Below are 22,377 nucleotides of genomic sequence, written 5' to 3'. Positions count from 1 at the left end.
TCTTTCTCCCCCTCTCTCATTCTCTCCCCCTCTCTTCTCTCTCTCTCCCTCTCTCTCCCTTCTCTCTCTCCCTCATTCTCTCCCCCTCTCTCCTCTCTCTCTCTCTCCCTCTCTCATTCTCTCCTCCTCTCTCTCTCTCTCTCTCCCTCTCTCTCCCTTCTCTCTCTCCCTCATTCTCTCCCCCTCTCTCCTCTCTCTCCCTCTTTCTTTCTTTCTTTCTTTCTTTCTTTCTTTCTTTCTTTCTTTCTTTCTTTCTCATTTTCTCCCCCTCTCCCTCCCTCTCCTCTCTCTCTCCCTCTCTCTCTCTTTCTCTTATTCTCCCCCTCTCTCATTCGCTCTCCCTATTTTTTCTCCCTCTCTCCTCTCTCTCTCTTTCTCTGTCCCTCACTCTCTCCCCCTCTCTCATTCTCTCCTCCCTCTCTCCCCGTCTCTTCCTTTCTCTCTCATTCCCCTCTCTCTCTCCCTCTCCCCCCCCTCTCTTTCTCTCCAATTTTCTCTGCCAGGTTTAGACTCTGGGTGCAAAGAGCCAGGGAGACGGCCTTTAAGCCAACCTTCAGAACCCATCTGGACAGCTCAAGGAGGCTGAAACGTCCCTTAAGATCCCGGGCGCTCCCGGGAAAGAAGGGGGGGACCAGAAGGGATTCGGGAGTGGGGGGGGGAAGGAGGGTCCTCTCCACTCACTGGGGAGGCACCGCCAGCCTAGCAAGATTTGCTAACAAGACTCCCATCTCCTGCTCTGGTCTACCTCGTGGGGCTGGCGCTGTGGGTGGGTGGGTGGGAGGCGGAAGAAGGCTTCTTAGACCCTTAATTACTTCCAGGGGGGCAAACTAGGTGGGGAAGAAGGAATGGAGAACAAGGGAGGGAGGGAGGGAGGGAGGGTCCAGCTTTTCCGGTGAGTCTGGCGACGCTGGCTGGGGAATTCTGGGAATTCCCAAGATTGAGATCTAGGTCATCCTCAACTTACAACAGCTTGTTTAGTGCCCGTTCAAAGTTACAACAAGATTGGGGGAAAAAGTGACTTGCGGCCATCTTTCACACTTAGGACTGGCGGAGCGTCCCCGCGGTCACACTCACCCAAACTCAGAAGCTGGGCGACCGACTCGTACTTGTGGTCCTGCCTTTACAACCGTATCTTGAGTGACCGCTCAGAGTTATAACGGCAGTGGGAAGAAGGGACTGACGTCCATTGTTTTCCACTCGCCGCATCCCCGCAGTCATGTGATCAAAATTCAGAAGCTGGGGAACTGACTCGTATTAACGACGGTTGCAGTGTCCCGGGAAGAGGGGGGGGGTTTCACCTGACCCCCTTGTGACCAGCAAAGTTCAAGGGGAACGTCGGATTCCTTTAACTACCGTGTTCCTCGCTTAACAATGGCAGTGATTCACTTAACAACGGTAGCCAGAAAATTCGTAAAATGGGAGGGAGGGAGGAAAGGAGGAAGAACAGGAGGAGAGAGGGAAGGAAGGAAAGGAGGGGGAAGGGGAGGGAAGGAGAACAGGAGGGAAGAGGGAGGGAGGAAAGGAGGAAGAAAAAAGAGGGAAGGAAGAAGGAGGGAGAACAGAAGGAAAGAGAGAAGAAAGGGAGGGAGGGAGGAGAGGAGGAAGAACAGGAGGAGAGAGGGAAGGAAGGAAAGGAGGGGGAAGGGGAGGGAAGGAGAACAGGAGGGAAGAGGGAGGGAGGAAAGGAGGAAGAAAAAAGGAAAGGAAGAAGGAGGGAGAACAGAAGGAAAGAGAGAAGAAAGGGAGGGAGGGAGGGAGGAGAGGAGGAAGAACAAGGAAAGGGAAGGAAGAAAGAAAGGGTAGAACAAGGAAAGAGGGGAGAGGGAGGGAGAGAGGAAAGGAAGAAGGAAAGAGACAAGAGGGAGGGAGAGGAAGGAAAGGAGGAAGAACAGAAAGAGAGAGGGAAGGAAAAGAAGGAAGAAAGAGGGAGAACAGGAGGAAAGAGGCAAGAAAGGGAGGGAGAGAAGTCACTTAACAAGTGTTTCACTTAACAACGGGAATGTTGTCTCAATTATAGTCGTAAGCCAAGGGCCGCCCGGACACTGGTCTGGGAGACGGGATCCCTCCGAGAGAACCGGAGGGGTGGACAATCCCCGCCTGGGGGGAGGGGTGCCCCCCCCCCGCTCTCGGCAGCCTCAGTCCCAGTGTCGGTCTGTTCCGCAGGCTCAGGGAGCTCCTCTCCTCCTCTTTGTCTCCTCTCCTTCCCGACAGGCGCGCCACCTACACCTACAACCCCGAGGCCCAGATTTACGCCCCTGGAAGCACCACGGCCTACTTTGAGGCGCAGGGGGGCAGCGCTCAGGCGAGCCCGGGGGCTTCCTCCTCCCCCACCGCCCTCCCCGCCCACGGCATGGTGGGCCTGGCCCTGGACGGCGGCGGGGGCAGCAGCCAGATCGTCACCAGCTCCGGCACCTATCTCATCCACGGCGGGATGGAGAACGCCCGGCACACCTTGTCGCACACCTCCCGCTCCTCTCCGGCCACGGTAGGTCGAGGGTCCTGGGGGGGGAGGCCTCCGTCCCAGCCGGGCACCGGGGGTGGGGTGGGTTGGCGGGAGGGGCGCACCTTCCCGATTGCACATCCCAGCGTTGAGAAAATGTTGAGATTTAGCATGAGAAGAAAGGTTGTGGCTAAGGGTGGAAGTGTTGACGTCCTTGGTGCTGTTTGAGCTGGGTAGTTTTCTTGCAGGCGTTTCATGGCCCAAGTAGGGAACGTCATCAGTCCTACTAGGGGGAGTGATTGGCAGGGAGGAGGAGGAGGAGGAGGAGGAGGAGGTGGTGGTGGAGGAGGAGGAGGAGGAGGAGGTATAGGAGGAGGAGGAGCAGAGGACAACTGTGGGGTCCTTGTTGCTGTCTGAGCTGGGTACTTTTCTTGCAGACGTTTCATGGCCCAGCTAGGTCACATCATCAGTGTTTTGCTCACGAAACGTCTGCAAGAAAAACCACCCGGCTGAGAGAGCGCCACCCCTGTAAGGTGTCCCCGGATCTGTTGGCTAAACCAGAGTGGTGACCGAGCCCCGGGCAACCACTTTGGCTGCGTCGCCAAGAGGACCACAGAAATGTTGCTACAGAACGAAATCCCTGGGAAGTCGCGCTTGACTCCTGGGAAACGATGGCCTTTTGAAATCCCCGAGGGCTAGAAACTTGGCCCTCTGTGCAAGTCGCAAGCAGATGCCCCCCCCTTCCTCCGTTCTCCCCCCTCCCCCCCCCGTCCCCGTCCTTTTTCCTTTGCTGCCGTGCCGCGTGGCGTCCTTTGCATGCCAGGCTGCGCCCTGCCCTCGTCTCTCTGACACACTAACCCTCTGCTCCCTTCCGACGTTTCGCTTGGCCCGTTTGGGGGAGAAACCCACCCCACCCACCCCACCCCCACCCCCCTGGAGGGCAGCTCTGGTGCCAATGCCCCGTGTCTGATTTGCTTTTTCTCTCCCTGTTTCTCTTTCTCTCTCCGCCCGCCTTCCTTTGGCTAGCTCGAAATGGCCATTGAAAACCTCCAAAAAAACGAAGGCATTACGTCGCACAAAAGCGCCCTCCTGAACAGCCATGTAAGTTTGGATTGTCCTCCCCCCCTCCCCCCCTCCCCCATCTCCCCACCCCACCCCCGGCCCCTGAGGAGGAGGAGGAGGAGGAGGAGTGTCACCCAGGGTGGGCTGGCGTGGGCCAGGGGCCGATGCCACCCGTGGCTTAGGCAGATGTCCTGGAAGCCAACCTCTTTTGGCTGCCCAGCCGGACCCGTGGCCAAAGTCCTGGGTCAAGGTGGACCCCTCCTATCAGGCCGGGCCAGAAGCCCCCGACAAGCAGAAGGGGAAGCCGCCATTAGCCAAGTCAGCCCCAGGGATCTGTTGTTGCGTCTGCGCTGCTGGGCTGGCGCATCTGGTCCTTGGCCCTCGTCCTTCAGCTGCTGAGTCTTAGCAAGAGAAGAAGAAGAAGATTCGTAGTTCAGGGTGGAATTCTCGACGGGGCTCTCTGAGCTGGGTGGTTTCCTTCCAGACGTTTCATGACCCAACTAGGGAACGTCATCAGTGCTAGAAGGGAGGGAGGGGGTTTGCGGAGAGCAGGAGGAGGAGGAGGAGGAGGAGGAGGATGACAGTGGGGTCCTTGGTGCTGTCTGAGCCGGGTAGCTTTCTTGCAGACGTTTCATGACCCAGCTAGGGAACATCAGTCCTACTAGGCAGTGTGATTTGCAGGGGGAAGGAGGAGGAGGAGGAGGAGGAGGAGGAGGAAGACTTTGAGGTCTAGGAGGAGGAGGAGGAGGACTGTGGGTCCTTGATGATCTCTGAACTGAGTGGTTTCCTTTCAGACGTTTCATGACCCAGCTAGGGAACATCATCAGTCCTACTAGGCAGTGCGATTTGCAGGGAGGAAGAGGAGGAGGAGGAGGAGGAGGAGGAAGACTTTGAGGTCTAGGAGGAGGAGCAGGAGGACTGTGGGGTCCTTGGTGATCTCTGAACTGCGTGGCTTCCTTTCAGACGTTTCCTTGCCCAGCTAGGGAACGTCATCCGTGCAAGAAGGGAGTGGGGCTTGCGGAGAAGAGCAGGGGGATTGTGGGCTCTTTATTGATCTCTGAGCCTGGCGGATCTCTTGCAGACGTTTCAGGACCCAGCTAGGTAACGTCGTCAGCGCTAGAAGGGAGTGTAGTTTTTCGCAGTGGAAGAGGAGGAGAAAGGGAAGAGTCGTCTTTGGTGCTCTCTGAGCTGGGTGGTCCCCCTGCAGACCTTTTCGTGACCCGACTAGGGACCGTCCTCAGTGCTTTGGGAAGGAGAACAGAGCCATCCCTGGGCTTGGATTCCCCCTCCCATCCGGGAGACCGGCCTCGCTCTTCCCGGGGTCCGATGGAAGGACGCCCGCTGTCCAGGCGCTTCGACCGCAAAACCGATTCCTGGGACATTTTGGTTTCCCATTTGACCGAGAGTACAACTCTGCCGAAGACTCCGCCTCCCTCCAGAAGGAGGAAGCATTCCAGGGCTGGCCTTTTCCCACCACCGCAACCTGGGGGAACTTTCGCTTTCGCCCCTGGGTCTCCCGCTGTGCCTTGTCCACCAACTGGTGGCCTCCGCTTTTATTTTGGCCTGTCTGCCGCGGAGGTTCCCAGCCGATGGCCTTGCGTTGCTGGGTCTGTCTGAGGCTTCCAGGCGGAACACACAATAATAATAATAATAATAATAATAATAATAATAATAATAATAATAATAATAATAATAATAATAATAATAATAATAATAATGTTGGAAGGGACCTTGGAGGTCATCTAGTCCAACCCCCTGCTCAGGCAGGAAACCCTGTACCATGTCAGACAAATGGCTGCTTAGCCCCTTCTTGAAAACTTCCAGTGTTAAGAGCATTCACCGCTTCTGGAGGCAGGTGGTTCCACTGGTTAATTGTGCCAACTGTCAGGAAGTTTGCATTCCAGAGTTCCCTCCCAAGGTGTCATGGCTGACTCGCTATGCAGCCCCGTTTGCAAAAAAACCCAAAAAACTACAACTGCAAGTGGGGGGGGGCTAATAATAATGATGATGATGATGATGATGTTGGAAGGGACCATAGATGACCTCTAAGGTCCCTTCCAACATTATTATTATTATTATTATTATTATTATTATTATTATTATTATTATTATTATTATTATTATTATTACTACTACTACTACCACTACTACTACTATTAGGGACGTGGTGGCTCAGTGGGTTAGGATGCTGAGCTTGTCGATCAGAAGGTCAGCAGTTTAGCGGGTCGAATCCCGAGTGCCGCGTAGCAGAGTGAGCGCCTGTTACTCGTCCCAGCTTCTGCCAACCTAGCAGTTCGAAAGCACGTAAAAATGCAAGTAGAAATATAGGGACCGCTACGGTGGGAAGGTAACAGTGTTCCGTGCGCCTTTGGCGTCTAGTCATGCCGGCCACATGACCACGGAGACGTCCTCGGACAAGCGCTGGCTCTTCGGCTTTGAAACGGAGATGAGCACCGGCCCCTAGAGTCGGAAACGACTAGCACGCATGTGCGGGGGAACCTTTACCTTTACCTTACTACTATTATTGCTATTATTATTATTAGCTCCCCCCCCCACTTACAGTTGTAGGGTTTTTTTTCAAACAGGGCTGCGTAGTGAGTCAGCCGTGACACCTGCCTGTCTCCGTTGGCCCTGACATCAAGCCGGAGAGACGCCTCCGCGGCCTCGTCTCTTTCCTCTTGGCTTCTAACAGCCCCCCCTTTCCTACTCAGGAGCCCCCCACCACTTTTGGCCTTCTCTCTTCCTCACTCGGGGACCCCTGCCTCTTTCTCTGCTCTTGCGCCTGCCTCCCCCTTCCCTTCGCCCCTGAGGCTCAGCTACTACGCCCAGCCTCTGCTGGGTTGGTGGGATGCATTGGTGGTGGTGGGGAACATCAGCTACTCCACGGCAAGGGTCCCCAACGCCCTGGCCGTGGCCTGCATCAAACAAGGTTGCACGGACGACGGGCAGTCGCGCACGGGCAAAGCTCCACTCGCACGAGCGGTGGGCCCTTCTGCTTGCGTGTGAACGGAAGGCATGCGGACATACACCTGCCATCCACACGCTCCCCCCGCCCGCGGCGGGGAGGGCCGCCAAGGTGGAAAGGTTGGGGACCACTTCTCCACGGGGTTGAAGCGGTTTACAGAGTCAGCATCTTTGTCCCCAGCAATCTGGGTCCTCGTTTTACCGACCTCAGAAGGACGGAGGTCGACCTGGAGCCGGTCAGGATCGAACTGCTGGCAGTGGAAGGCAGAGATTGCCTACAACAGGGGCCTTCAAACCTGGCCCTTTGATGACTTACGGACCTCAACTCCCAGAATTCCTCCCTGGCCTACAATATAGTTAGTCCTCGATTTACGACCGCAATTGGGCCCAAAATTTCTGTTCTTAAGTGAGACATTTGTTAAGTGGAGATTTGCCCCCATTTTACGACCTTCCTTGCCACGGCTATTAAGTGAATCGCCGCAGTTGATAAATTAGTCACCCGGTTGTGAAGTGGATCCAGCTTCCCCATTGACTTTGCCTGTCAGAAGGTCACAAAAGAGGATCCCGGGACCCCGGGACACGGCAACCGTCATAAATACAAACCGGTTGCCAAGCGTCTGACTTTTGATCACGTGACCAGGGGGATGCTGTGAAAAACGGTCATAGGTTACTATTTTTCATTGCCGTTGTAACTTGGAACGCTCACTAAGTAAACTCTTGTAATTCGAGAGCCCCCACTACTACGCTCTGTCCACCACCGGTCCAGACGGATGTTCCCAGCCTCGTCCTGCGGAGTGGGGCACGGCCCCTGGGAGGGAGGGGGGCGGGCGGAGGGTGAAAAGGGGGGTCTGGTCGATGGGGGGAGCCCGGAAGGTGACCCCCCCCTCCTCCTCCCCCCCAGGAGACTGAGATGCCAGCCGCCTCCGGGCTTTGGATAAGTCCAGAGCTGGTCAGCTCCTCTTTCGGACGGTCCAGCCTCTGATCCGGCCTGCTCTTTTTTTTTTTTCTTCTCTTTTCTCTTTTCTCTTTTTTCTCTTTTCTCTCTTTTCTCTCTTTTCTCTCTTTTTTTTCTTCTCTTTTCTCTTCTCTTTTCTCTTTTCTTTTTTCTCTCTTTTTTCTCTTTTTTCTCTTTTCTCTCTTTTTTCCCTCTTTTCTCTTCTCTTTTTTCTCTTTTTTCTCTTTTCTTTTTTCTCTTTTTCTCTTTTTTCTCTTTTCTCTCTTTTTTCTCTTTTTTCTCTTTTCTTTTTTCTCTCTTTTCTCTTTTCTCTCTTTTCTCTTCTTTTTTCTCTCTTCTCTCTTTTCTCTTTTCTCTCTTTTTTCTCTTTTCTTTTTTCTCTCTTTTTTCTCTTTTCTCTTCTCTTTTTTCTCTTTTCTCTCTTCTTTTTTCTCTCTTTTTTCTCTTTTCTTTTTTCTCTTTTTTCTCTTTCTTTTCTCTTTTCTCTCTTTTTTCTCTTTTCTTTTTTCTCTTTTTTCTCTTTTCTCTTTTTTCTCTTTTCTCTTTTCTCTTCTCTTTTTTCTTTTTTCGCTTCTTTTTTCTCTTTTCTTTTTTCTCTCTTTTCTTTTTTCTCTCTTTTTTCTCTTTTCTCTTCTCTTTTTTCTCTTTTCTCTCTTCTTTTTTCTCTCTTTTTTCTCTTTTCTTTTTTCTCTTTTCTCTTTTCTCTTTTTTCTCTTTCTTTTCTCTTTTCTCTCTTTTTTCTCTTTTCTTTTTTCTCTTTTTTCTCTTTTTTCTCTTTTCTTTTTTCTCTCTTCTCTTCTCTTTTTTCTCTTTTCTCTCTTCTTTTTTCTCTCTTTTTTCTCTTCTTTTTTCTCTTTTTTCTCTTTTCTCTTTTTTCTCTCTTTTTTCTCTCTTTTCTCTTTTCTCTCTTTTCTCTTTTCTTTTTTCTCTCTTTTTTCTCTTTTCTCTTTTTTCTCTTTTCTCTTCTCTTTTTTCTCTTTTCTCTCTTCTTTTTTCTCTCTTTTTTCTCTTCTTTTTTCTCTTTTTTCTCTTTTCTCTTTTTTCTCCTCTTCTCTTTTTTCTTTTTTCTCTTCTTTTTTCTCTTTTCTCTCTTTCTTTTCTCTTTTCTCTCTTTTTTCTCTTTTCTTTTTTCTCTTTTTTCTCTTTTCTCTTTTTTCTCTCTTTTTTCTCTTTTTTCTCTTTTCTTTTTTCTCTCTTCTCTTCTCTTTTTTCTCTTTTCTCTCTTCTTTTTTCTCTCTTTTTTCTCTTCTTTTTTCTCTTTTTTCTCTTTTCTCTTTTTTCTCTCTTTTTTCTCTCTTTTCTCTTTTCTCTTTTCTCTTTTCTCTCTTTTCTCTTTTCTTTTTTCTCTCTTTTTTCTCTTTTCTCTTTTTTCTCTTTTCTCTTCTCTTTTTTCTCTTTTCTCTCTTCTTTTTTCTCTCTTTTTTCTCTTTTCTTTTTTCTCTTTTTTCTCTTTTCTCTTTTTTCTCCTCTTCTCTTTTTTCTTTTTTCTCTTCTTTTTTCTCTTTTCTCTCTTTCTTTTCTCTTTTCTCTCTTTTTTCTCTTTTCTTTTTTCTCTTTTTTCTCTTTTCTCTTTTTTCTCTCTTTTTTCTCTTTTTTCTCTTTTCTTTTTTCTCTCTTCTCTTCTCTTTTTTCTCTTTTCTCTCTTCTTTTTTCTCTCTTTTTTCTCTTCTTTTTTCTCTTTTTTCTCTTTTCTCTTTTTTCTCTCTTTTTTCTCTCTTTTCTCTTTTCTCTTTTCTCTCTTTTCTCTTTTCTCTTTTCTTTTTTCTCTCTTTTTTCTCTTTTCTCTTTTTTCTCTTTTCTCTTCTCTTTTTTCTCTTTTCTCTCTTCTTTTTTCTCTCTTTTTTCTCTTCTTTTTTCTCTTTTTTCTCTTTTCTCTTTTTTCTCTCTTTTTTCTCTCTTTTCTCTTTTCTCTTTTCTCTCTTTTCTCTTTTCTCTTTTCTTTTTTCTCTCTTTTTTCTCTTTTCTCTTTTTTCTCTTTTCTCTTCTCTTTTTTCTCTTTTCTCTCTTCTCTTTTCTCTCTTTTTTCTCTTTTCTCTTCTCTTTTTTCTCTTTTCTCTCTTCTCTTTTCTCTCTTTTTTCTCTTTTCTCTTCTCTTTTTTCTCTTTTCTCTCTTCTTTTTTCTCTCTTTTTTCTCTTTTCTCTTCTTTTTTCTCTCTTTTCTCTCTTTTCTCTTTTCTCTCTTTTTTCTCTTTTCTCTCTTTTTTTTTTTCTCCTTTTTCTCTTTTCTCTTTTTTCTCTTTTCTCTTTTCTTTTTTCTCTTTTCTCTCTTCTCTTTTCTCTCTTTTTTCTCTTCTTTTTTCTCTTTTTTCTCTTTTCTCTTTTTTCTCTTTTCTCTCTTCTTTTTTCTCTCTTTTTTCTCTTTTCTCTTCTTTTTTCTCTCTTTTCTCTCTTTTCTCTTTTCTCTCTTTTTTCTCTTTTCTTTTTTCTCTTTTCTTTTTTCTCTTTTCTCTCTTCTCTTTTCTCTCTTTTTTCTCTTTTCTTTTTTCTCTTTTCTTTTTTCTCTTTTCTCTCTTCTCTTTTCTCTCTTTTTTCTCTTTTCTCTTTTCTTTTTTTCTCTTTTCTGTCTTTTCTGTCTTTTCTCTTTTCTCTCTTTTCTCTTTTCTCTCTTTTCTCTCTCTTTTATCTTTCTCTTCTCTTTTCTCTCTTTCCTCGTGTCTGTTTTCTCTTCTTTTTTCTCTTTTCTCTTTTCTCTCCTCTTCTCTTTTTTCTCTTTCCTCGTTTCTTTTTTCTCTTCTTTTTTCTCTCTTCTCTTTTTTCTCTCTTCTCTTCCCTTCTCCTCCCCTCCCCTCTCTCACCCCGTCTCCCCTTCCTCCAAGCAGTTGCAGTGGCTGCTGGACAACTACGAGACGGCGGAAGGGGTCAGCCTGCCACGCAGCTCTCTCTACAACCATTACCTGCGTCACTGCCAGGAGCACAAGCTGGATCCGGTGAACGCCGCTTCTTTCGGGAAGCTGATCCGCTCGGTCTTCATGGGCCTGAGGACGCGTCGGCTGGGCACCAGGTCTGCAAGGGGGGGTGTATGGGACGACTCGCTGCGGGACAAGAGCGGCACTAATATCAAAGACAGATATTAGTGGGATAGAATCGCTAAAAAACGGGTGCCAAAGGAGGGACGGAATGAAATGGCAAAAATTAAGAAGTTTTTTTTAAAAATTATTTTAAATAATTTTTTTTTAATCCCATTTATATCCCACCCTTCTCCAAAGACTCAGGGCGGCTTACAATCTAAGAAGCACAAATCAATGTGCTTAGCAATAGCCTTCATTCTATGTATATGCCTGCTTATTAGGGCTTTCGCCCCCCCCAAGCGGCATTATTACAAAGTCAGCTTAATTGCCTCCAACAATCTGGGTCCTCATTTTACCTACCTGGGAAGGATGGAAGGCTGAGTCAACCTTGAGCCTGGTGGGACTCGAACCTGCACTAATTGCAGGCAGCTGGTGTTACTTAAGGAGGCATTAGCCCACTGCTCCACCAAGGCTCTTAATTAAATTGAATTTGTTGAATTGTCCCACAGCGAGTTGGCCACAGTGGGTTGGCTGCGGCGAATTGTCCCATTCCGGTCTGGCAAGGGTTGGCAGCCGGGGAGAGACCCTGGATATTTGGGGGCGGTCCACTTCCTCAGGGAAACCCCGCCCCTTCGGCAGCTGCCATCTTGCCCTTTTTGACCAGCACCACCACTGGATATTTAGTAGCTCCAAGCCCAGAAAGGCCGAGCTGGGTTGTGGGTGCTGTTTTGCGAGCCATTCAGGGTGCTTTTCTGCTTCTGTACCAGCCTATTTTTTAAAAGCCTTTTTCTACGGCTTCCGAGCTGCTTTTCCAGAAGGATTTCCCGGCCTTTGCTGCAGGGAACTGTGGGAAAGTGCAGGTCAAGGCAGGGGGGGTCGTGTCTTCTAAACCCTCGTGGGCATCATCGTGTCACTTGCACGATGATTTCATCAGAAGGGGGCCTGATGTCATGGCGCCCCCTCCAGGAGGAAGAGGGTAACGAGGATGGAGACTGCAGGAGTCCAATCTGTCCAGCGGGGGGAGCTCCTGAGATCTTTTCGGCCTCCAAATGTGGTCGACTCAACGACCGCAATCGGCACCAAAATTTCCGCGGCTAAGCGAGACACTTGTTAAGTGAGTCGCGCGCACACACACACACACACACCCCATTTCGCAACCTTTTTGGCCAGGGATGTCAAGCGAATCGCATGCAGTTGTTAAGCGAATCGTGCAGTCGTTAAGCGAATCCAGCTTCCCCCACTGATTTTTCCTATTCGGAAGCCGGCCTGGGGACGGGGGGGGCGGTCGCAAATGGCGATTGGGTGATCCCAGGACGCCGCAACGCTTTGTTTAAACTTCCTTTTTATTTTTTATTTTATTTTTTGGTGGGGGTGTGTGTTAGGGTTTATAGTTTTTAACAGCCCTCGAGTAGCATGGCGAAAGAAGCAGCCAATGAATTTAACAACAACAATAACAATAAACAGTTAATAAATAGGAGCCGAGCGCCCGAATTTTTCATCACGTGACCGCAGGGATGCCGCCACGGTCCTATAAGTGGGGAAAGATCAGTTCATAGGCCACTTTGTTTTCAGTCGTAACTTCGAACAAGTGGTTGTAAGTCAAGAGCACCAAGGCCGAGACCCTCGGTGGCGCCAGCCTGTTGCCAAGTGGGGATGGGGGGGGTGGCCAACGTCCGGGAAGGATTTTTGTGGGGAGGGGTGGATTTGCAGAGCCCTCTCCCCCATCAAACCCCAGAAGCCCATTCCCCTCCTTGGAAGTAACCCGTTGCCCATTATCCTCCGCAGGGGGAACTCCAAGTACCATTACTACGGGATCCGTCTCAAGCCGGAGTCGCCCCTGAACCGCCTGCAGGAAGACGCCCAGTACATGGCCATGAGGCAGCAGCCAGCCCACCAGAAGCAAAGGTAGGAGCCCGGCCCTTAGCGACACCTCTTGGGCTGGGACAAGTTGCTAGTCCTCGTGGAACTGCCCGGGGGAACGGGGATGTTTGGAAAGACGGAAGGCCTTTCAAACCGGGGCAGGAGGAGACGAAGACGCGGAGCCCGAAGAGAAGTAATTTCACGCTCTTAGGGTGGCTTCCTCAAAATGGTAGGTCAGGTGTGCAACTACAAGCCCCATCACTCCAGCCAGAAAGCCCGTGTGTGCCCGGCTTCCCTCAAGGAAATTGGGAGCTTCCAGAAGTTTCGTCGGACCAGCTGTTCCCCCCACACACACACACAAACACACACTCTCACACACAGACACCTAGGGATCAACCTACTTTCCAAAGCACCTGAAGGCAGGAGAAAGAGTAACAGGTGGAAACTTATCCAAGGGGAACCCAACCTAGAACCAAGGAGAAATTTCCTAACCGTGAGACCAATTGACCAGTGGAACAACCTGCCACCAGAAGTCACGGGTGATCCATGGCTGGAAGTTTTTCAGCCAAGGTTGGACAGCCACCTGTCTGAAACAGGCATAGGGTCTCCTGCCTGAGCAGGGGGTCGGACTAGAAGACCTCCAAGGTCCCTTCCAACTCTGTTATTCTGTTATACTATTGCCCACACAGAGGGCAGAACAAGAAGCAACGGGTGGAAACTCGTCAAGGAGAGAAGCAACCTGGAACTAAGGAGAAATTTCCTAACAGTGAGGGCAATTAACCCGTGGAACGGCTTGCCACCAGAACTTGTGGGTGGAGGTTGTTAAGAAGAGAATGGGCAACCATTTGTCTGAAATGGTATAGGGTCTCCTGCTCGGGCAGGGGGTCGGACTAGATGACCTCCAAGGTCCCTTCCAGCTCTGTCATTCCGTGATTCCGTAAGGGTCTCCTGCTCGGGCAGGGGGTCGGACTAGATGACCTCCAAGGTCCCAGCTCTGTCATTCCGTGATTCCGTAAGGGTCTCCTGCTCGGGCAGGGGGTCGGACTAGATGACCTCCAAGGTCCCTTTCTAGCTCTGTCATTCCGTGATTCCGTAAGGGTCTCCTGCTCGGGCAGGGGGTCGGACTAGATGACCTCCAAGGTCCCAGCTCTGTCATTCCGTGATTCCGTAAGGGTCTCCTGCTCGGGCAGGGGGTCGGACTAGATGACCTCCAAGGTCCCTTTCTAGCTCTGTCATTCCGTGATTCCGTAAGGGTCTCCTGCTCGGGCAGGGGGCTGGACTAGATGACCTCCAAGGTCCCTTTCCAGCTCTGTCATTCCGTGATTCCGTAAGGGTCTCCTGCTCGGGCAGGGGGTCGGACTAGATGACCTCCGAGGTCCCTTTCCAGCTCGGTGACTCTGTGAATCTTCCTCCCTTGAGAAGCCCCCGCCGCTGCTCCTCAAGGTAAAAGCAGCTCTTGCCCCTCTTTCGTTCTGCAGGTACCGGCCTTCCCAGAGGTTGGACGGCGCAACTGAGGGGGGGGCCATCAGCTCCCCCACCCCCGAGGAGTCCGTGGCTGCCCAGTGTCAGCACCACCAGCAGTACATCGGTGAGAAGAGTTTCCGGGGCATCCGAGTCCCTGCCGCTCTTCCTGGCAGCCTCTTCAACCTGGTGTGCCGCCAGCTTCCTTTCACAGGAACCCCCCCCCCCCAAAAAAAAAACAACTTAAGATTTTGTCTGATTCTGATTACTTATTAAATTTATCGGCCGTCCCCTCTCCCCGTGCCGAGCCGAGGGATGAAAAAACGCAGCCGCTTTGGCAGAAGCCTTCCGGAGTTGGGCGTGTGGGGGGGGGTGTCCCAGGAAGCTGAAGGCGTGAACGGGGCAGGCCTGGGAAGTGGACGGCGTGTAAATTTAATACGTAAATAAATTTGCACCCAGGCCGGCGAGCGGATTTGTGCAAAGCTTTGGAGCACAGCTAATCCCGCCGTCCGTCGAGGGACCGTTCGAAGTTACGAAGGCACTGGGGAAAAAAAAATGACTTATGACCGTTCCTCACGCTTACGACCGTTGCAGCATCCCCCAGGGCAGGGGTAGGCAACCTGGGCTCTTTTATGACTGGTGGACTTCAACTCCCAGAATTCCTGAGCCAGCTAATCTTAAAAGAGCCAAGGTTGCCTACCCCTGCCTCAGGGTCACGTGTTCAAAATTCAGAGCTGGGCAGCTGACTCGTGTTTATGACGCTTTGCGGCGTCCCAGGGTCACGAGAAGCAAAGTCAACGGGGAATCCAGATCCACTTAACGACCGTGTCGTTGCTAAGTTCATGACGGCAGCGATTCCCTTAACAACAGTGGCAAGAAAGGTCCTAAAATGAGGCAAAGTGGAAATTTGGGTCTCGGCTGTAACATATTAACAAAGAGTGGTAGATTATCAGTGGGCAGTTAGCGTCTGCCTAATTTTGCGGACGGCATAAAAAAATTGGCCACATTCACCAGAACCGCTTCGTACGGATCCTGATAACAACAGTGGTGCACGTCTCTGGAGACTCTCCAGTCAACCAGGTCATAGTTATCCCAAGGACGCTTTTTCCAGGAGGAAACTGGACTTCCTCGTTTTTCCTTTGAAGACGTTTCGCTTCTCATCCCAGAAGCTTCTTCGGCTCTGACCGGATGGTGGGGAAATGGAAGGATTTATACTCCTTGCAGACAGCCGGTCATTTGCATCCTTGTAGAGAGCCGTTGAGGCCACCTGGAGGTTTGTGTCCTCGAGGTCACCTGAGGGGTGCAAATGGGTGTGGAGCCTCCTTGGAAGTGCGGAAAGGACCATGTTGTACACTGGAGATTGACGGTGTCGTATCCCACCCCCCCACCCCCCGTTGAGAGAGGGCCGTTCAATTTGGACCCCCCTCTCAAGCCACCGGTCCTCTCTGTCCAGAATGTGGACTTTGCTGCCTTCGCAAGAGCGGCCTTTGTCCTGTAAAGGCAGACGGGTTGCTGACTCTGCTCCCGATGGGTTGGTTCTCCTCCGGTGCGCCAAGCGTTTGTGAAGCGGTTGTTTCGTTTCCCCAGTGCAGAGATCTTCACGGGCTCCCTGCACTGTACTGCACACGCCACGTTGCTCAGTTTGCGTCTGGGTGTTTCGTCCTTGGGGTGGGCAAGCTTCTGCCTTGGTGTGTTTGTGGGTTTGAAGTGTTGCGCCTGTGCTGAGCTGGCTGAAGATCCCCCTGAGCTTTTCCCATATTCCTGCAGTGGTACACAAAACAAAAAAAACCCTCCCAAACTGGTTTTCTTTTTTTTCCCCTTGTCCCGCAGACGTCACTCACGTCCTGCCCGAATTCCCGGTCCTGAATCCGGAAACCGTCCTCCTGCAGGAGGGGATCGAGGCCAGCGACCTGCAGGCTCTGGAGCTCTTCTACCGCCGGCACTGCGAGGTGATTCTCACGCCCCCCCTGGGGACCACCTTTGGAGGGGACCTGCCTGGGAGGGGCCCCCCATTTACCTCGCCATGGGGCAGCATCTCTCTCTCTCTAAGTCTCCCCCACTGGGACCCACAACCACAGACAGACAGACAGACAGACAGATACAGATACAGATAGATAGATACATTAGATAGATATGCAAATAGATAGATAGATAGATAGATAGATAGATAGATAGATAGATAGATAGATAGATGATAGATAGATAGATAGATAGATAGATAGATAGATAGATAGATAGATAGATAGATATGCAAATAGATAGATAGATAGATAGATAGATGATGATAGATAGATAGATAGATAGATAGATAGATAGATAGATAGATGATAGATAGATGATAGATAGATAGATAGATATGCAAATAGATATGCAGATAGATAGATTAGATAGATATTCAAATAGATGATAGATAGATAGATGATAGATAGATAGATAGATATGCAAATAGATATGCAGATAGATAGATTAGATAGATATTCAAATAGATGATAGATAGATGATAGATAGATAGATAGATAGATAGATAGATAGATAGATAGATAGATAGATAGATAGATAGATAGATAGACCTTTATTGTCATTTTTTTACTCTGGGCACAACGGCACACATTAGAAATGAAATTTAGTTCCTTGCTCTCAACATGTACACATACTGTACTTAACACATTTTAAACATGCTCCCTACAACATATGTGTAGGCCTACTCTCTTACATATAGGTAGCATATAAATATTAATCCATCTAGATCTGATGAGGGGGGCATCTGTCCCTGCAGGCCAACGTCGAGGTGGTGATGAGCCTGCAGCTGCCCTTCCTGGAGAAACTCTGGCATTCCTTCTGGAATTCTGAATCCCTTCCGGGCCGGACGGGCACCGGCACCCTCGGGGCCTCCAGGTAACGCCACGAGCAGGTGGCCTCGACTTACGACAGCAATTCCCCCAGGTACCCGTTGCTAAGCAGGACAGTTGCTAAGCGGGTTTTGCCCCGTTTTAACGGCCTTTCTCGCCAGACTCTTGTAAGCGACTCGCTGCGGCCGTTAAGTGAGTCACAGGGTTGTTAACCGAATCTGGCTTTCCCCCCTCCCCCATTGACTTTGCTTGCCGGAAGGTGGCTGAAGGGGGTCACTTGACCCCCCCCCGGGGATGCTGCGACCCGTCATAAATACGAGTCGGCTTGAATTTTGATCCCGTGAGCGCGGGGATGCTGCCACGGTCGTTAAGTGTGAGAAATGTTAGTGAGAGTCACTTAATTTTTCAACGCTGCCGTCACTTTGGACGGTCGCTTAAAGGAGTGGTTGTAAGGCGAGGACTGTGCCAGTTTCAAACCCGCCCTGCAATCGTGGGGGCCCGGGGCGCAGAGATGAGCCTGGGAACGGAGTCTGAGGCGGGGGGAAGCCAGGCTGCTTTGACCACAAGGCTCTCCTGCCTTCCCTTTGCAGCGAAGAGCCCTACGAAGCCGTCCTCCCACGGTGCAAGCTGATCGCCCTCTGCAAGTACGAGCTCATCCTGGCCTGGATGCGAAGCTGCGACAACCTCTTGTACCAAACCCTGGTGGAGATCCTGATCCCAGACGTCCTCCGGCCGGTTCCCGGTGCGTGAAAGGGACAAAGTCCTTTGCCAAAGCCTTCCCCCCCCCCTTTTCCCTACCACGCTCGGCACGAAGCCCCTCTGCCTCTTCCGCGTTCAGCTCAAACTCCGCCGCCGGGGAGTTTTCGGTTACGTTCACTCTCCGCGAATCCTTTGTGCCGTTTTTCGGTTTTAGCTTCCCGCTCCTAAGGGATTGGGCCATGCGTGGAGAACTTTTTAGCGGGGAGTCTGGGGAAAAAAACCCTCACGGTTGTTCCAGAGGGCAGGAGAAAAAACTGGGTTTAAATGGGGGAGGGGGGAACCCCGTTCATCGGTGGAAAAATACTGCTTTGGTGGTGCGGCAGCAGGCTCTCCTTTGATGGGGAGGGGTTTAGACAAAGGCTGGGTTACCCCCCTTCGGGGTTACCGAAAGGCAGGTTCCCTGCCCTGGCAGCGTTTCTCAGTCTCAGCTACTGTAAAATGGGTGGACTTCAACTCCCAGAATTCCCCAGCCACTCTTTTGGTCTTGTGGTTTCCATTTTAGCTTTCTGAACGGTGTGTACGTGCTGTTTATCTCTCTGTGCCTGTCGATGGCTGGTTTGTCTCGAGTCTCGCACAGTTCTCTGGCGTATTCTGGACTTGCTGAAAATAGCCTGTTCTAGGAACTACCAAGAGAAAAGCAATACTCCTAACTAACTAACAGGGCAACCCACTTGTATCTAAAGAGACAGTAAAACCCACTCCCTTCTAGCTCTGATGATGTCACCTACTTGGGTCATGAAACATCTGTGAGCAACAAGGACCCCACAATTCTCCTCCTCCTCCTCTTCTCTTCCACCCCCCCCACTTAAGATATTTCCTAATTAAGTGGCGCCATGGTGGTGCAATGGTTAGAAGCTCAATCCTCAGCAAGCCGGAAACGCCACAATCCAGGCAGGCCAAGTTTAATATGGCTGAACGCGGACAGGGACGTCTTGTGTGAATCGATGACCTATTTACAGGTTGGGTCTGTCTCCTGAAAACTGCACACAGCTTTCAGTTGTGGGTGTGCAAGTGTAGCCGAAAATGGGGATGCCAAAGTTTTGAACCGGGCGATAAGTGCAGCAACAAAGCGGCATACAAAATATTTATTTTCTTGGTTAGGTTCGTTCCTTCGTTCGTTCATTCATTCATTCAATAATTGAGATAATAATTTAAATGATTTAAGCAGCCCCAAATAATTCAACATTAAGCCTGTGGTGGCGCAGTGGTGAGAATGCAGCATTGCAGGCTGACTCTGCCCACGGCCAGCAGTTCGATCCTGACCAGCTCAAGGTTGACTCAGCCTTCCGTCCTTCCGAGGTCGGTAAAAGGAGGAGCCAGATTGTTGAGGGCAGATATGCTGACTCTGCAAAGTGCTTAGAGAGGGCTTTAAAAGCGCTGCGAAGCGGTATATAAGTCTTAGTGCTGGTGCTAAGTAATGAAATGTTTGCAAGAAAACCACCCAGCTCAGCTGAGCTGCAAACCTTCTCTAGGATGCTGCTGGCCTTCCCAGCGGTCCAAGCTTTAATCTGGCTAGTGCCACAACAAGCAAGGATTTCGATAGTGGCTAGATCAGGCCCATAGATCAGGCTCAAAGCTCCCTTTTTCTGCAGCAGCACCTCTTGTGGGCCGCCATTGGGCCAAAGTCCAAGATGGCAGACGTGAAACTTCCACCAAGGGTCGGGTGAGAGTCTCCCCGTTGGGGCTCCCCGACTCGGCTGAGGCCGCTCCGTTCTCTTCCCCTGCAGGCACCTTGACCCAAGCCATCCGCAACTTTGCCAAGAGTCTGGAGGGCTGGCTGATGGGCGCCATGAGCGAGTTCCCGCAGCCCGTGGTCCAGAGCAAGGTAAGCAAGCAGAGACCAAGGCAGAGCCCCTCCACGCCCAGGCCAGGTCTCTGTGTGTGTGTGTATGTGTGTGTTTGTGTGTGGACACCGCGGTCTCCCCGGAGCAACATTCCAACCCACAAGTCTGTGCAGTTTGCAGGGCGCCCCCTTCTTCCCCGGCCCTCTGGCGCGTCAGCCGTTCTCCAAGACCAGCCATAAAGGTCTGTGGGGATTCTCCGTCCTCCGGGTCACCGTTGTCCCAAAGGTGTTTTGTTTTTTTTCCCAGGAGGCAACTGGACTTCCTTGCTTTTTTTTGTTTTTTGTTTTGAAGACGTTTCGCTTCTCACGTCAGAAGCCTCTTCGGCTCTGACTGGATGGCGGAGAATGGAAGGATTTGTACTCTTGCAGTCATCTGGTCATTAGTACTCTCCCTGAGAGTCGTTGAGGCCGCCTGGAGGATTATCCGTGTCCCCGGGGTCGCCTGAGTGGTGCCAATGGGTGGGGAGCCTTCAGGATGGGGTTTTTTTCTGCCCTGGGTGCCTTCCCTGTTGAAGACGGGCGCAGGCTGTTGGGGACGAGTTCGTGTTGTCTGCATCTCCAACTGAAGCAGACTACAGGGACATTGGGGAAACGAAACAACCCCTTCACAAGCACTTGGCACAACAGAGGGGAACCAACCTATCAGGAGCAGAGTCAGCAACCCGCCTGCCTTTGCAGGACAAAGGCTGCTCTTGCGAAGGCAGCAAAGTCCACATTTGGACAGAGAGGACCGCTGGCTTGAAAAGGGGTCCAAGAGGCCATGCAGGTCAAAATTGAACAACCCTCCCTCAACAGAAGGGGAGGGATACGACTTTGTCAGTCTCCAGTGTACAACACGGTCCTTTCGGCAGTTCCAAGGAGGCTCCACACCCATTTGCACCGCTCAGCTGACCCTGAGGACACAGGCAAGCCTCCAGGTGGCCTCAAGGACTCTCTAAAACAGACATGTCAAACACAAGGCCCGGGGGCCGGATCCGGCCTGTGAAGTGGTTTCATGCGGCCCGCGAAGCCATCCTGGAAAGAGTGAGGGAACGGCCCCCACTGCCTTGGCCCTGGCCCAGAGACCCTCCTTCAGCCAGAGACCCCCAGATCTGTCCCACTCCTGCCCAGGCCCCCATAGGCACCCTTGATGCCAATGATGTAGAGCTGGCCACGCCCACCCAGTAGGCCACACGCACTCTAGCCACGCCCACCCAGCAGGCCACGCCCACCCTGGCCACACCCACCCGGCCCCCTGAGGGCAACCGCAATGCTGATGCGGCCCTCAATGAAATTGAGTTTGACACCCCTGCTCTAAAAGGATGCAAATGACCAGCTGTCTGCAAGGAGTCTAAATCCTTCCCTTTCTCCACCATCCAGTCAGAGCTGATGAAGCTTCTGGGATGAGAAGCGAAACGTCTTCAGAAAGAAAAAAGAGAAAGTCCCTTTGCCTCCTGAAAAAGCACCTTGGGTGGAAGGGAAAGAGGAAGACGAGGAGGCAGGTGGGAGGGAAAGGAGGAGGAGAGGAGAGAGAGAGACAGAAAGAGAAAGAAAAAGGAGGAGGGGGAGAAAAAGGAAGAGGTGAAGGATACGGGAAAGGGAAAGAAAAAAGAGGAAGAAGGAAGAGGAGGTCTTTTCAAATGGCCTCAACGACCCTCTAAAAGGATGCAAATGACCGGCTGTCTGCAAGGAGTATAAATCCTCCCCTTCCCCACCATCCAGTCAGAGCTGAAGAAGCTTCTGCGATGAGAAGCGAAACGTCTTCAAAGGAAAAACAAGGAAGTCCAGTTGCTTCCTGTAAAAAAAAAAACCCTTTGGGACCAGCCCTAAAGGTTGGCTTGACCTCCGATGCTCAGCAGCGCAGTAGAATAAGAGATCACGGCCTCAACGTTTGCTTTTACGTTTATTTATTTGTTAAGTGTGTTGGCCAGCCGTTTCTAACCACAGGGTAACTCCGGGTGGCTTGCGGCATTACCGAGATAAAACTATACAAAACCTAGAAGCCGCATAAATAAAATACTACAAAAGTCCAAATACGCAGCCCCGACTCGAACGATGGGGGTGGGGTGGGGATGTGAGGGAGCAGGAATAAGAGAGGAGGGGGCAGAGGTGAGATACGTTATCGATCTTATCAACCACCCCGTATTTGATAGGCACGAGCCGTTTCTGTAACGACAAATTTTATCTAATCACCCACATCCAAAGTCGAAGATTCCGTTTCCCCCCCCCACTCCCCCAAAATCTCGGCCACACACACAAAAAGTTTCTTTTGAATTAATAATAATAATAATAATAATAAGTTGGAAGGGACCTTGGAGGTCATCTAGTCCAACCCCCTGCTCAGGCAGAAAACCCTGTACCATTTCGGACAAATGGCTGGCCAGTCTCTTCTTAAAAACCTCCAGTGTTGGAGCATTCACCGCCTCTGGAGGCAGGTTGTTCCACTGGTTAATTGTTCTAACTGTCAGGAAGTTTCTCCTTAGTTCTAGGTTGCTTCTCTCCTTGATTAGTTTCCATCCATTGCTTCTTTTTCCTGCTTCTCTCCTTGACTAGTTTTTATAATCTCCTTGACTAGTAATTACAATGTCAATTTTAAACATCCTGGTGGGTGGCTTCGTGAGGGTCCCTTTGCTGGTTGACAGGAGGCCCCGGGGCTCCTCCCTGTCCCCCGCTTCCTACCTGGGGCACCTGACGCGCTCTCTTCCCCCAGGTGAGCGTGGTGAGTGCCTTTGCCCAGACCCTGCGCAGGTACACCTCTCTGAACCACCTGGCCCAGGCCGCCCGGGCCGTCCTCCAGAACACCTCGCAGATCAACCAGATGCTCAGCGACCTGAACCGGGTGGATTTTGCCAACGTCCAGGTCCGTCCAGCTCTTGGGGGTGGGGGTCTCCCGGGGGGTGGGGAGCAGGGAGGCGGAGTGCCTCGCGGCCACGGGCACGCCGCTGGGGTGGGGGAAATCACATCCGGCGCTTCTGTCGGATGCCCCCCGAGACTTAAAAAGAGTTTTCTTTGGCACAAACGTTTAGAGTTTTGAAATTAGGGCAGGGGGTTGCTCTGTTTTGGGCGTGGCAGTTTTCTTGCGGACGTTTCGTTACCCAGCCAGGTGACACCATCCACGCTAGGGAGTGTGGGCTGGGCGGTTTAGGTACAGTAGCTTGCTAAGAGGAAAATCGACACTCCCCACTGTTGCTGGCAAG

General features: G+C 50.7%; 2 protein-coding genes across 2 annotated transcripts in view; one reads left to right on the top strand and one right to left on the bottom strand.

Moving 5' to 3' along the window:
* LOC308677033 (nicotinamide riboside kinase 2-like) overlaps window positions 1-22,377 on the bottom strand; it is an 828,951-nt gene that overhangs the window by 441,587 nt on the left and 364,987 nt on the right. The gene's annotated exons all lie outside the window — the stretch shown is intronic.
* RFX2 (regulatory factor X2) overlaps window positions 1-22,377 on the top strand; it is a 62,101-nt gene that overhangs the window by 35,619 nt on the left and 4,105 nt on the right. The window contains exons 4-13 of the mRNA XM_081314813.1: window positions 2,024-2,485; window positions 3,467-3,541; window positions 10,241-10,422; window positions 12,215-12,334; window positions 13,768-13,877; window positions 15,581-15,699; window positions 16,527-16,645; window positions 17,190-17,341; window positions 19,086-19,183; window positions 21,891-22,040. Of these exons, the coding sequence (XP_081170939.1) occupies window positions 2,024-2,485; window positions 3,467-3,541; window positions 10,241-10,422; window positions 12,215-12,334; window positions 13,768-13,877; window positions 15,581-15,699; window positions 16,527-16,645; window positions 17,190-17,341; window positions 19,086-19,183; window positions 21,891-22,040 (1,587 nt within the window). The remainder of the gene's footprint in view (window positions 1-2,023; window positions 2,486-3,466; window positions 3,542-10,240; window positions 10,423-12,214; window positions 12,335-13,767; window positions 13,878-15,580; window positions 15,700-16,526; window positions 16,646-17,189; window positions 17,342-19,085; window positions 19,184-21,890; window positions 22,041-22,377) is intronic.

The sequence above is a fragment of the Vipera berus genome (assembly GCF_964194415.1).
Source record: "Vipera berus genome assembly, chromosome: 1".
NCBI classification, from domain to species: domain Eukaryota; kingdom Metazoa; phylum Chordata; class Lepidosauria; order Squamata; family Viperidae; genus Vipera; species Vipera berus.
The sequence above is the reverse complement of the archived record's forward strand: the minus strand, read 5'-3'. Positions and strand labels throughout refer to the sequence as shown.